The sequence below is a fragment of the Candoia aspera genome, chromosome 3 (assembly GCF_035149785.1).
Source record: "Candoia aspera isolate rCanAsp1 chromosome 3, rCanAsp1.hap2, whole genome shotgun sequence".
NCBI lineage: Eukaryota > Metazoa > Chordata > Lepidosauria > Squamata > Boidae > Candoia > Candoia aspera.
Window position 1 is genome coordinate 108,109,699 of NC_086155.1, and position 15,808 is coordinate 108,125,506.

General features: G+C 40.3%; 1 protein-coding gene across 1 annotated transcript in view; it reads right to left on the reverse strand.

Annotated features, from left to right (window-relative positions):
- DDR2 (discoidin domain receptor tyrosine kinase 2) overlaps positions 1 to 15,808 on the reverse strand; it is a 68,166-nt gene that overhangs the window by 49,423 nt on the left and 2,935 nt on the right. Inside the window, exon 2 of the mRNA XM_063298529.1 lies at positions 11,118 to 11,225. Coding sequence (XP_063154599.1) covers positions 11,118 to 11,205 — 88 coding nt within the window. The 5' untranslated portion in view covers positions 11,206 to 11,225. The remainder of the gene's footprint in view (positions 1 to 11,117; positions 11,226 to 15,808) is intronic.

The following is a 15,808-nucleotide window of genomic DNA, read 5'->3' on the forward strand; positions in this document are numbered from 1 at the left end:
TTCTGCTTAAGTTGTTAAGCGAGACATCACGTGGCCATGACTTGCAATTTTACTTCCACATTCTCTATTAACTCTGCTTGTCAGAAGCCAGCTGTGAAGCACATACATGACGATCATGTGACTGCGGGACACTGCAACACTCATAAATGCATGCTGGTTGCAAAGCACCTGAATGGTGATCGCGTGACTGTGGGATGCTGCAGTGCACATAAATGTGAGGCTTGGTCGCAAAACTTTTTTTTTACACTGTCGTAACTTCGAACGGTCACCATACGAAGCAGTCAGTAAGCGAGGACTACCTGTAATTATGTTTAAATGTTTTACCCCTTGCATCTGTTCCTACAGTATTCACACTGTGCTAAAACATAGAGGCATCTTTTTATGCCTGCCACAACAGTACCCTGCCTGCTAGCAGATAGCCGTCTCATTTCTAATCTGATGTACTGTATATATTCCTCTCATTTCCACTAACAACATGTTTTGAAATCCATAACATGTATTATCACTACATGGGGAAATCCAGATGTAATTCTGCAGCTAATGGGAGAGCCTGAATATTACTGGAAGGTTTTTTCACTCCCTCCCCTGATTAACATCTACTTCATAGAACTGTTACGGTCCAGTAAGCATTGTTTAGAACTGACCTTCCTTCGCATACATGTTTCACACCCTTCACATACACACAAACAGACCACTTCATAGCATGCCACTATGATCACAGCATTTGGAAAGGTTTTTGAATGCAAGTTTGTGCCATACCATAATTCTTGGGATGGCTTTTTAGACTGTTAATTAATTTGTAATTTTTCACACCACTACCGTTCCTCATAGCAGCCTCTCAGAAGGGACTTGCAAACTGCTAGGGAAATGTAAAAAATACATTTAGACTAAATAATAATAATAATAATAATAATAGATTAAATTTACATGCCCTCCAGCTCCCAGCGAGTCTGGACAGTAGACCCTGGGGTGGGATGAACAAAACACACCTGCTAGCACCTTTTTTCTTTTTAATTTATTTACAGAGATGGGGATGTAATATATTGGCAGTGGGGAGGACAGTTAAGTATTGGAGGCAGAGAGAACACCAATGACCATTGTAAGCAGAAAAACCCTTTGGAAGATGAATAAGGGTTAAATAGGGGGGGGGGATATGAATAGCACTCTTTCATAGACAATTTATCAGCCTGAAGCATCTGACATTGAAAGGGCGGCAGTATCAATCAGATGCTATCCCAGCCACGTTAGAGGCTGCTCCAAGTTCCAGACTCACTGCTTTCCCAATTCCTGTGATGTTTTCCTTTCCAAAACACGGACTGCGGCCAAGCCCAGTCTTATGGCACAAGTCCTTCCCACTGTAACAAGCTGGATAAAGTGAGCTTGGCCTTCTATTCTAGATCCTCTCTGCTGAATTTTTCAGACAAAGGAATATCTCAACCAGCACTTCATCTTGGCAGGCACGGGATGAAGACAAGGGTAGAACAGCTAGAGAAACGCTTCTCCAGAAGCAGGGTTGCCATGCTTGCCACGCATGAAGTTGGAGGAATGGAATGTTGTGGGCCACTTGGCTGTCCACTGTCTGGGCAGCACTGATTCAGGAAAGTATCAAGATGCTAGGCCTGCAGCTATCCCCAGAAGGGAAGTCCCTTTAAAAACTATTTAAAATGTTGTGGGGGGTAGCATTCACACATGCAATGGGTTTCCCATGCACTTGCAATAGGAAACAACCACAATGTATCAGCATAACACAATTGTAAAAGCATAAAACAATTTCACACAAAATTTAGAGTTTAAAAAAGCCAAAATAAACATTTAAATTATAAAATATGTAATATTCATTTATTTAAGAGACTTATATGGCTGCCCATCTTATGTGCCATAACTCTGGCAATAAAAGCATAAAAGAAACAATAAAAAATGGCATCTACAAAAAATCCCCAACTCCTGGTGCCTTAAAACAACACCCCCCGGTACATTATAATCATATTCACTGGGTTCCAGCCTCACCCTATCCCAACGTTTTGCTAAATAATTTCATGAAATAAAAAATAGGCTATTACTGTATGGCCTCAGGCCTATAATTTCTTACTATAGGATATTTTATTTGCAGGATTGAAAAAGATCAACATCCAGACATGAATGCATGACTACAAACTTCCATACCAGCATGAATGTACTCTAGCAACGGTGAGGAATGAAGATTTATACTACCTTTTAGAATACCCAAAGCATTTAACATACATTGGCCTAGTTCACATATAATGTAAGAACACAGTGCGATTTGCCTGTTTTAGGCCATTATGTCTTGTTCAAAAACTCCCAGTTTACTGTTTTGTACAAACCAGACCATCATTCTTACTGTAAATTTTACAGCTGTATAAGTAGCAGAATTATTACTGTATTTATCCTAGTGGAAGACAACCCTGAATTTAAGGTGATTCCCACCCCCGTCTCCACCCCAGTTCATAAAGAATAGCTAGGAAAAATACAGATCTAAATATCTTGTACTCTGAAGCCCAGTTTCTAGACCTCATCAACCTAGGGTGGCCAACTCCAAGTGAAACCAATCCTGATTATTTCCTCACTCCCACCCCTACCCAGGTGCATAGAAGACACAGCATGCATAAGGGTATAAACACCTGCCAGAAGTCAGAACTTTAAAAAGGGCAGAAGAAAAACTGAAAGAGGAGGAGGGTGGAATTGAAAGGGTACTGTCTGGGGAAAAAAGAAGAGAAACAGAGGAACAAAACTGCATGGAGATGTGATGAAGGAAAGAGAAACCTTGATCAGGGAAGTGGAAGAAAGACAGCAAAGTCCTGTTATCATGTTACAAAAATAATCAGTCCATTCCAGGCAGCAACTAATTTTTAAGTTCATCTCCAAAGGCATCACCTTCAAAGCAGTCCCCTCTGTAGCCATTTGGTCATTATATTGTTTTTAACAGCTTCTCATCAACAAAAAATATTAAAAAATCTCCTTTATATGAGTAAACACTGTGTGCATATCTACTGAGGTCCTCTTGTAGATACTGGGGAAAGGGTAAGAGTTTCTAACTGTGTAAGGATCAACCCAGGACCTTCTGAGTCTGTAATTCCATCTCTTGACCACCATACTAGAACACAATAGATACGTATCTGATACAACAGTCAGGGTTTCGGTATTAAAATCTTCGTAGGCATAGTGGTTTTCACGTTTTTCCAGACAAATGAAATGTGGGGAAGGGGACGGAATTTGAGACTTTCCCCACACCACCTTTAGCAGTCTGAATGCAGAATGGCCCAGTAAGGTAAATAAAATCCAAAAGAGGAGCCGCACAACATTCATTTTATGTATTTTCTGTTTAGCCCTCAGATCAGGGAGAATGAGCACTGGAGAGACAGCTGAACAGATCCCTTCCCAGCGTCTTCTTCCAGCTTAGAAATGGAAAACTACCAATGCTTCTGATTTGCAAAAGGCTAGCCAAAGGGTTTCAGAAGGCTTTGCTCAGCTACCTGACATTATTTTTGTAAGCCTAGTTGCCAGAAGAACTTCTCAAAGAGCTGCTTATTTTACAGTGTTTACTGTCTAAGCGCTGGACCCAGCCCAAAACTCTGTCCATAAGTTGCCTGGAAGTTAGTTCTTAAAAAACCAAGCTATATGTGGCATGAAAGATGGGGATCATTCAAATTTCTTACACAGAGGAATCCTGCTCCAGTCCAAGGATAGCCAACTAGCCATCTTCCAGATCTTTTAAATTACAACTCTTACAATCCCTTGCCATTATGTATGCTCACTAAAACTACCAGGAACGATATTAAAACTTCCAAACAATGCTCTAAAATATTCAGCATAGCCCACACATTCCAGAATGGCATAGATCGGAGTGATCCAGTGAAATTGCCTTCAGCTTCAGTTAAGACAGAACAAACAAAATATTTCTCAGATGTATGGAATTTCCTGCCAAAAGATATGGTAGTTGGTCAGTGGCTTGATTGGCTTGAAATTCAGTTCTGTGGAAATGCATGAAGGATAGTTCCATCAGTAGCTATAGCTAATGGGACCTACAGATTCAGAAGTGTGCCTCGCAGTGCTGAGATGAATAACAGAAATGAGCCATCTTGCCCAGATTATAGGCTTTCTAGAAACAACTAGCCACTTGCAATTGGAAGCAGAGCCCTGTGACAGATGGACTTTCAGTTTGATCTAGTAAGGCTCTTCTTAAGATAATAATTACAAGTGTATTTTTTATAAAAAATTTTAGATTTAAGACAAAGATAAAAACTACAAAATGGAAAAAACTACAAAAAGAAAAAAGAAAAAACTAAAAAAGAGTGAAAACACAAGAGAAAAAAATTGTTTAGATTACAAAAAGAGGTGACTTCTGACTTTTAACAGCAAGGATATACAACAAATTTTCCATAATCAATCCCTTACTCTATATTAAACCAAAATCACAATGATTTATTTCTATAAATCATTCCATTGGCACATTATAAAAATCACTAAATACAGTTGTTCCATGCCCTTATATTAAAAGAAAAAGGAGAAATGTATATACACCTCCTAATCAACTTCCCTCCAAAGTAACATTTATTTATTTATTTCCTTCCTACACTATTCTATACATTTCTGTCTACTATAATAAAAATCAAACTAAAAAGCATATAAATTGCTTGCCATTATAATTAATAATACAATTATAATAATCTTAATCTATTAAGCCTAAAATATTTATTGTTATACCTTGTTAATCCAAATCATTAAAGATGAAGTCAAACCAGCCCTAGAAGCAATCCAGATAAATATTTTTAAACCCTTACCCCACTTCAAAATAAACCAGAGCATTTACATATCCCCACAATACACACAGCTTTTTTCATAAAGAAATCAGACAGCCCAACTGGCCGCCTTAAGAACTCCGACTTCTCAACAGAAAGCCTCCCATACATAATAACCCCTTCTTTTCCATAACATTCCATCAGAAATTCAATTTCACTTATGGCTTGAAATTCAATCTGTCCGTTTAATTTCTTTAACTCCACTATCCGATCTTCATCCAGCATTTCAACAGAAGCCCCAATCTCGCTATTAGAGGAAACATTTCTATCATTGTTAAGCTCTTCAATTTCTTCTACAACATCCCCAACAGATGACACATTTTAGACCTCATATTTTCCACAATGTCCTGAATGCCTTGCATAAAAACTTGACAAGAATCAAAAAGGATCTGTTTAAAGTCGATGAAAATCCAAGAAAGTCTGCTTGAAATCCTCCATGTCTTAGTAGATTATGGCACCCCCTAGGTACTTAACCAGCGAAAGTGGGAGATAATAGAAAAATTCCGAGACTCGTTTACAGAAGTGAAAGTATGATAACAGGCAGTTCCCCAGGGAAAGTAGCAACAGAAAGCTAAGAGTTCAAAACAGCAGATTCAACATGTAGGAAAATGCTAAAATCTTCAAATTTAGTACAAAAATAATAGCAGGGAGACAATTACATACTCTCAACCTTACTTAATACTTGGATGGAATGCAAAATCCAAAACTTAAGAAGAATTTTTTTTTAATTAATCACAAAACTAACAATAAGCACCAAGAGAACATGTTTTTCCTTGCTGTAGAAAGCCTCTCTTAGGGTACACAAACTTGAAAGAAAAATAAATTGGGTGACTTAGAAATGGGGTGGCCGGCCTTAATGCCCCTTTAAGGCTACGGGGTGGCTTGGAAATGGTGACAACCCAGCCTCCTGGCTGCTCTTACCAGTCGATCGCAACTCTGTTGGCAATTTTCTGGCTGCAAGCAGTGTTCTTGAGGACAAATGGGATAATTCCGAGTGCTTTCCTTGCTCTGGAAAAACACTCTCGGGCTTCAGGAAAAACCTGCATGAGCCCTAAAATTGCCATGCTGTCAGTTCTGCTTGCGTAGCCCACAAGCACAGCTGTTCAGACCACCATGTTCCCACTGGAAGCCCCACAAGTGTATTAAAAGAAATATTATTTATTAAATCTGTAACTTCAGGGACTGAAACAGAACCTAAGTCTATGTACATTTAAACAAATGCTATTCAACTACTGTTTTCCCCAAAATAAATCTAGGAATTTTAGTACTACTATGATGCTGGGAATGTTTACCTTTTTGGTTGAAAATACAAGTGACATTAAAGGAAGCACATTGCCTTTGGAATGTACTCAGAGCTCTGCTGTAACATTACAATACCATCCTTCTAGAACATCAACCAATCCAGTGCTGATGTTTTATAGTTCTGCATCTCTCTGTTTGGTCATCTGCTTCTCCATTAGTGCCATGTCCTCCAGGAAGAAAATTAACTACATAGATCTTACACATAGGAAATATAAGTGACACGACTTCCTTCTTGGGCACCTGGAAGCAGGGAACTGAGATTCCAGAATAGATTATACATTTGCCATGCAGTTATTTATACTGGGATCTTTTTTTTTTTTTAAGTAATAATGTATTTATCATTAGGGCTACTAGATGGCTGCAAAGAGTTAGAGAAAATTCTGTTTCCTGCCATCTAGTGATCAGCTGGATTTTTAAAACTTTGTTTGTTTGTTTGCTTGTTTATACAATTTATAGGCTGCCTGACTCCCAACAACTCTGGGCAGATTACCATTAAAAAAAACTAGTTCTCAACAAAGGCTAATAGGTGTATTTCTTAATGTCTATACCAGTGTTTCTCAACCTCGTCAACTTTAAGATGTGTGAACTATAACTTCCATGCTGGCTGGGGAATTCATGGAGTTGAAGTCCACACATTTTAAAGTTGACAAGATTGAGAAACACTGGTTTATACATTAACGGATATCAGCTATTTTTCCATAAAACAGGGATCTTTAAGGACCTTTCTGCAGCCCAGTGTGATGTATTGGTCAGAGGCACCAGGCTAGAAACCAGGAGACCATGGGTTCTAGTTCTGCCTTAGGCATGGAGCCAGCTGGATACTTGGGGCCAGTGCTCTCAGCCTTAGAAAGTAGGCAAGGCAAACCAGTTCTGGAAAAGGTTGCCAGGAAAATGCAAGGACTTGTCCATGTAGTCACAAGTCAGTAGTCAAGACTGACTCAAAGACACAGGCACGTATACAAAGCCTTGGAGGGTGCTATTTTCCATCAACAACCATCTGCAACAGCTATTTCCCACAAATATGCCATTTCCTATAATTACACTATAGGAGATTAATACCAGCTGCAAGGGATTTTGGTGGGAAAACGGCAGGCAGGAAGACTTTTTTCTTGTCATATTGATCACTTCCCTCTCTACTAGGTGCCGCTCCTTAAGAAAACCAGGCAAGTAACTAGCAAGGCAAGACTGGCAGAAGAACATTCTGTTCTACTAATATGTTAGTCAGAGCTCATGCCATATTCCCAAAAAAGGAAGGTCTCTTACTTTGGGACAATTTAAGAGGATGGTCCAGTTTTACATGAAATTTGCTATTCCCTAGTAAACATCACACAACTGGATATACCAACACCTGGCTGCAGGATATCAGTCTGATCCAACAAACTTAATGAAAGAAGTCTGCCTGTGAATCTCAAAAGAAGAAAAGCAATATATCAAGAATATCTTGATATCAAGATACAGAAAAATCAAACCAATCTGAATATAATGATTGCATTGTACATCACATGTACATCACATGTACGTCACATCTGTTGGAATTATCAGGGGTCAACTCAGCATTGTCTCATAAGCATAAGAGGGTCTCTCTAGCAAATGCATCTCTATTGTGCTTGTGGGATGCCACATGGCTCACCTGATTTCCACTTCCTCCTTCTTCTTGGGCTTGGGGATTAACAATCTCCATTACCCTTCTGGCAGATCTGCAAGCAGGAGCTGCTGCAGGATGCAGCTCTCGCCCTTTAGAAATGTGTCCACAAAGAACCAGTGATGAATAAATGCTTTCTACTATGAAACTACCTGTTTCCACATCTACTGAATAAAAGTAAGCTGTCTCTATTTTTCTTCATCTAACTACAGTGTGAAGACTGAATTTATTTCTGAACATAATTAAGCTTAATGTGCAAGTTCTCTTTTGGTTCACGCTTTTACTCTGCAAGATTGCTGTTAGCTTCCTGGAGTTCTTTTATTAACCTTTAAAACTCTATCAACATCAACCCGTCCCAGCCGGTCAGGCAGAGAGGACCTGTTACGAACCCTGCCTAAGAGAAACTGTCAATTGGCAGGGTCCAGGAGGAGGGCCTTCTCTGCCGTAGCACCTGCCCTTTGGAATAAGCTACCCCCGGAAGTAAGGCATGCCCCCACTCTCCTGGCCTTCCGGAAGGGGGTTAAGACCTGGTTGTGCTACCTCACTTGGTGTGGGAGGGGGGATAGCCAATCTTGGGGGTGGTTGGCACCGTGAGGTGACTAATACTAACATTCTTACTCACCATCTTGAATTTTATATCTTATATTTTTTGTACTTATACATTTATATGTATTTATTTATATATATATTTATATTGTTTTATTCTAATAATATGCTAATTGTTTATTTTTAATTGTTGTAAACCACCCAGAGTTGTCATTACAAGATGGGTGGTAAAGAAATATGAAAAATAAATTAAATAAATAAATGTGTGACACTAATTTTAAAAGGTGCTGAAACAGTCCTTAATTACTTCAAAGAATTATAAATACCAGGGTTCTCCATGTACTTTTCAAGACAACATGAATTCTCTTTTTATAAAATACTAGGAAATGTATTGTATGCACTCAAAGGCCTGAGGATATGTTGAAGAGCATTTTAAAATTTGGTTCCTTTTTAATATTCAGGAAGGTATCCACCCATCACTGAGAAAATGTACAAGAGCAACTAGAACCCAGCTGTTCAGTGATTCCTTTCTGTGAAAAAACGTCATTTGATCCAATGCAAATGTGGTTTTCTTATTGAAGATGAAGGCCTTCCTCAAAGAAAAATTCCAGCTGAAATAAACTAGGATTCCATTGGCCACATATAGCTAGAGTTGTGTTGCTGAAAGAATAGGCTGATCGGAAATTTCATTTTTTGTTGCTCAATGACATATTCTTGAACTTAGTATCTCTAGTAGTAGAAAAAGTATGGTGCTTTACACATTTTTCCATGGGCCTTTAGGTCATATAAGTTTACTGATAGTGATGAGGCAAAAGGGATAGAAATAGAAGACAGAAATGAAATAGATCATAGGTGAAAAATAAACTAATGATACTATAAAAACCACTTGATTATAGCTTAGTAGAACAGTCAGAGATAAACAAGGTGGACTAATGAGGCAATGTCTGTGGCAGAATCTGAAATTTGACTAGAAGATAATCTCAAATGGAATTTTCACCTCTTACCAGTAATTCTGTTGGTCTTGGAACAAAGAGAGGATATATTTTGTAATGTGCTAGACAACTCGTGATCCATTAGATCATTGTTTCAGAGATATTTCCTTACCTAAACAGAGAAACAGTGGGTGTGGGAAAGACTTCTGACTTCCTGGTGGCTCCCCACTGACTTTCCTTGTGGGAAGCTGGCAGGGAGCATTGGAAATTAGTTTGTCAGATTTCAGTCCCATGGGAGTAATAGGTCCCAGCTACAACTTTGCCAAATTTCAATTGCTGAGGTATATGGTGATGTCATCATCTCTGAAGAGTTCACACTTCCTGCCGGCTTCCCCATTGACTTGTGGAAAGCTGGCAGGGAGCATTCTTTTTCCATGTATAATATAGGCTGCTGCCATTTCCCCTCCCCTCATGAACCTCAGCAGAGCCCCAGTGAAGCCGCCATCTCCTCCTCCTCCTCCTCCTCCTCCTCCTCCTCCTCTTCCTTGGCTACCCACGGAACTGCATGCCTCTTTGCTGGGGGAAGAGGAAACCAAGGACTATGAGGAAAACTACACCCCTGCTCCCCATTCCAGCCTGTCCCCAAGAGCCACCTCCCTCCAGGGAGGAAGAGGACTCATCTGTTGACCACCAGCACCCCCCAGCCAGCCCTACTTTGCCAGCAGGCATCTGGGTCGCTCCCTCGTCCTTCCCTTGCCACCCACTGCCATTAAGAGATTTCAAATTTTGGCCTCAGTTCCAAAGCAGCCAATTGCCACTTGTCCATTGGGCCTTGCCACCAGCTGATTGGGTGCAGGAGCCAGAGGGAGGTGGGAAAGATGTCAGGGATGTGCTCATGACAATCACATGACTTTGTCTGACCATGGTGGTGTGTCAGCATGGTGGTGTTGAAGCAGCCACAACCTTGCCAAATTTCAATCTCACAGGAATTTTGGATGCATTCTGTCCCAGATTTTGGACACATTCTGTCCTGGATTTTGGACACATTCTGTAGGTCAGCCCATTTGAGGTACTTTGGTTCAAAAATTGTTGCCCTTTGATGCACTGTTTCACCCAATGGAAGGTTACAAATGGACAAACAGACACAGGTGTTTTAGTAGTATATAGATGTATTGCAGCAGGAATTCTATTTCATATATATTGGACATCTCAGAGAGTGACTAATATGAATTGGCTGAAATTGCCTTGCAGTTGCTGGAGGTGGAATTCAGGAGGTGCAACATTTACTAACATGTCCTGTTATTCCCCCATTTGGGGCTAAAATCATAAGATTCTTAAAATGCTGTTAGAATGATCACTGCAGCTTACAGATGCATATGTTCTACTTTATATCCCTAGTTTTGGGAATAAAAACATCAAGAATTTGGGAAAGAATATTTATTTGAAGGCCCCCTGCTCCTCCTCCTAACTGCCCACTTGATTCTTCTTGTTGTTATCTTCCCTTTTTGTTGACTAAAGGTAGTGTCCTCATAAGGGTAGTCCATGGAGAAAACCCAAAATATTGAAGTAAATATTGGGATTTTATTTTAACTGAATAAAATTTCACTGCCTTAAGGAAAATACTGATCACTTTCAAAAATTTTGGATGGACTCCCTCTGTATGCCTTGAGCAATTGTCACCACCAAAAGGAGCTTATAAACACAATCTACACATTTTCTGGCTGGTTAAACAACCTCTACCTAGGCCTTTGTCATCTTATTGCTATTTACTTAACAGAGAAACCCTCTTTTTTGCCCCTATCCAAATATGGTGTATACAAGATCTCCCATTTTGTGGACCTCACTTAACACTAGAAGCAGCAGCACCTTCCCACTTACCTGGGTTGACCTGAGCTTTCACTGTGATGGGAATATCCAGCAGCAGGAGGAGTAGCAAAGGTATCAGCCTCTGGGAAGAAATAAGCATCTTGAAATCTTCCGACAGCCCTTTACCAAAAGAAGAGATACAGAGTCCATAATTAATAAAACACTTCTTCTTGTGAACAATGCTATAATGGGTGACTTTGAAAGCAGGGATATGAGTTTCTTCTGACTTTAAAACGATGTTAATAAAAATTATCCAATAGTCATTGGATACCTGTGAGAATGTTTATCAGGGGCTGCCAGCAGTTGTGGTACTGGTAGCCAATCTGGATGATTTAAGAAGAGAATTGTTCAGTTTCATGGAGAATGAGCCATTAATGGCTACAATACTGATGACCATTTATTATCCCTTGAATCATAGGCAGAGTGTCTTAAATACTGGTTTCTGGGAATCAACAGTGGAAGGAGCCTATCGCCCTTCAGTCCAGGCTTGTGAGATTCCCAGATGCATCCAGTAGGCCACTCTGTGGCACAGAATGACAGACTAGATGGGTCTAGGGCCTGATTCAGCAAGTTTTTCTTATACTCCAATGGAAGAGAATGGCTGTAGCTCAGGGTTGAACTGTAGGGTAGGCAAGCTACTGTAAATAAACAGGGAGCAACCCTGCACTCACTTGCACTGATCTTACCTAGTGGGATAATGAAATGTCTGCAAGCAAACCACCAAGCTCAGAGAGCACCAAGGACTTGAGTTTTCTTATATTCTTACATTCTTCTATTTTAAGTAACATATGGTGTGGCAGATCAGGTTGGTGTGCATTATGCATGCCATCCTCTCTCTCATGCCTTGTTGCCTCACCCAATGATGAGCCCCAGTCCACCCCACCCTGCAGGCCTCTGGTAAACTGGGTGGCTGGCATGGCAGCTGGCAAGAGCTGTTTCCTTACTGCAAGCCTAGCCTAGGTGCAAAGATTACTGCAGATGCTGACTGCAGTCAGGAAATCAGAAGACGCTTAATCCTTGGAAGAAGAGCAATGACAAATCTCGATAAAATAGTTAAGAGCAGAGACATCACACTGACAACAAAGGTCCGCATAGTTAAAGCAATGGTGTTCCCTGTAGTAACATATGGCTGCGAGAGCTGGACCATAAGGAAGGCTGAGCGAAGGAAGATCGATGCTTTTGAACTGTGGTGTTGGAGGAAAATTCTGAGAGTGCCTTGGACTGCAAGAAGATCCAACCAGTCCATCCTCCAGGAAATCAAGCCAGACTGCTCACTTGAGGGAATGATATTAAAGGCAAAACTGAAATACTTTGGCCACATAATGAGAAGACAGGACACCCTGGAGAAGATGCTGATGCTAGGGAGAGTGGAAGGCAAAAGGAAGAGGGGCCGACCAAGGGCAAGATGGATGGATGATATTCTAGAGGTGACGGACTCGTCCCTGGGGGAGCTGGGGGTGTTGATGACCGACAGGAAGCTCTGGCGTGGGCTGGTCCATGAAGTCACGAAGAGTCGGAAGCGACTAAACGAATAAACAACAAGCCTTGCATGTAGAACCCAGCTGAGGGTTCAACATGCAGAAGTGGTGGAAGGAAGGGAATTAAGTTCTTATATTGTTATAATTTTAACAAGCAGTGGTGAGGCAGATCAGGTCAACAGAATCTGTATACTCACTTTTTCTGCTCTTTGGGGGTTCTTTTTACATTGTAAATCACAATAATTAGGTAGGGTTTACTGAGTCCTTGCTCTAAAATCTTTTCCCCAAACATTAAACACTCCCCTTACCCAGGCAGCCTCTCCTGGATTGGCTGATGTAAGTAGACCAATACTAAAGAACCCCCCTTTTTAATCTTTTAAAAGTGGCTGATTATAGGCCAGCCTCCAAAATATAATTTTTGCAGAAATAATTAAGGAAAGAGTGCTATCATACAACATCCACATATAGTATTCATTTTCTGTATCCATTTTGGTTGGTTGGAGATGAAGCCATTAGTGGACAGCTAGGACCACTGAATGGAGCAGAGCTTAATACAGCGAAAAGACGTGCACAGAAAAGAATATTATCTAAAATGGCATTAATGAGCACGTTAGAGAAATAAAGGTTATTGATCTTACACACTTGGCCAAGCATAAAGAATTACACACTTAGACAAAGTAGGTTCATAAGTAAGCAAAAAAAGGTCTTACTCATTTATTTGGTCCAGTTACATCCATTCAGGAAAAATGATTCTTGTTCTTCTTTCTTTCCCTAAACTGAATTAACCCTTAGCCCTTATTGCTGCTAAAGGCTGCATGCAGAAAGGGGGAACCTCCTGACTCCAGGCCCATGCATGGCTCCCAGATGGAAGAAGCAGCAGCAGCATGCTTCCTTCTCAGATAGTAGGTAGGACTAGGGAATGTGGGAGGGACAACAAACAGCTTCCTCCAGAAGCACACAGAGAATTGCATCCTAGAATGAACTCATCCACATGCTAATGAGGCATGCTGATTTGCTGGGACCACCAACAGGAGATACATTGTTTGCTTGCTTGCTTGTTTACTAGGTTTATATGCCGCTGTGAACCATAAGTGACTTACAAAACCATCTCCAATAAGAGGATTAAAAACACTGCATCAGTGTAACAAAAAAGTAAGAAAAGTACTAAACAGATTACAATTACATTAAACTTCATACCAAAGAAATAATCAAGCATATGCTACAATGGGGTGGGTGGGCTCTCTTCCCACAGCAAGTGTTTCTGTTATCTTGGGGAATAATTTACATATTGGAAGGAAAGGGGATGGTCCTTTTTAGTTCTCTTGGAACTCTTGGCAGCTTTTGATATCAATGACCACAATATTCTTCTGGACTTTTTTACAAAGTTGGACTACCGTAGCTCAGCACAATGGCCATTGGCCCACAGTATCTTACAGAGTCCTATCCTGCCTATTTGTTCTACAGTTACCTGGTACTGACTGGAAGAGATAATCTGAATCAACAATATGGAGATAATACATTGTTGCTATTTTCACCTAACTCCAAAAAAGAAATCAATGCTTCTGAACATTGGTTAAATTCATTAATGGCCCAGATGAAGGGAAACAGTAAGAATGAACAGATCCGTTGTTGCTCAGTTACAGTCAGGCACAGGTCAGAGACTGAATTTGTTCTGGAAGTTCTGCCCTCTCTGAAAGATCAGAGTCGCTGTGTAGGAGTTCCCCTTGGTTCTGCACCGCTCCTGGATTTTTAGGCAAAGAGCGTATTTATGCAACTATATTTAGTGCACTAGGTACAATCATTCCCGAGCCACCTGCTCTGGCATTGCCAATGTGTTAGTGACATCACAACTAAACTACAACAACATGCTCTATTTGATGCTACCTTTAAAGGATATGTTGTAACTTCAACTGGTATAAACTAAAGCAATTAGAAAGTGGTGCACAATACTTATTTAGTTAGTTAGTTAGTTAGTTGCCTGGACACCCAGTTTACACAAGTAACTCTGGGCAGTGTACAAGGATTAAAAACACACCAAAAGATAATCCCTCCAAGACATTTATCCCAAGGCACCCAGGGATAACCTGACTGCATCCCTCCAACACTGAAAGCAAGGGAACTCAGTTTAAGAAGTTGGTTTTAATCTTTAAAACCCTACATGCCTTTGTCTTTCCCAAACTGGGCACCCCCAGATGTGTCAACTTCTTTGGATGCAACCTATACAAGCCAGTGACAAATAAGACAGCAAATATGGAGAAAAAAACTTTTCAGAATTTTTTTTTATTGCTTCACAATTTGCCTTTGCTGTAAATGACGGTAAATTGGTAGACAGAATTTTCCAAGCAGTAAAATAGCTATGAAATACAAAATCTACTGAAAAGAGAGTGTAACTACCATCTAAAGTAATTACTACAAAGTTCTGTTGCTTAAGAAGACATAGTTTTTACTGAGTACCAGATGACAGTGATGACAAATTATTTCCAGTACTTGCTTCCTCTGAAGATGTATAAAGTTCTGTTAGGACATTGTTCAATGGCAATGTTTTCAGCATCTGCATGGTTATGGACAAATCCATACTAACTGAACATGGATTAGTCCTTAGCCATACAGATGCTGAAAATATTGCAAAGGCTGCTGAACAAAGCCGCTCTGATTCAGGACTGAGCCTTAAGGAGCCAGCTATATCTCACACATTACTTCACTAAATTTCCTGATTTGGGTTCATGGGAAGACTTCTCTTACAATATCAAACAGTCCATCTCTCCCTTTAGGGCTTGAAAGACAGCATGCTTGTTTGGGAAGGGAGAGAGAAGCTAAAAAAATAAGTTTGTGCATGTTGTACATAATGCAGCACACTGAACAAGCCTTGTCTCTGTTTTGATCCTGACATAGTGGCAGACAAGATGTTGCGGGTACTCTCACCAAATGGCCGCTGGATGGCTGAACTATTCACAAAAGGATCATCATGAGGAGACAGAAGCAGTTACAAAACACCAACTGACCATTATGTTACCTACCCCTCCTGTAGTTCCACTTCCCACACAATGCTGAATAATGCCCAGGTTATCTTTTTTCCTTTTTCCAAGTGAGGGATGGGAGGGCTGTGGCTTTCAAACAAAGTACTGGGCTGTGGCTTCCTATCATGTTTATTTTCCAAGAAGGTTTACAGAGATTTTTTTTCACAACCTTCCAAGTTCTCTTCCTGGAAAACGTCTGATTATATAT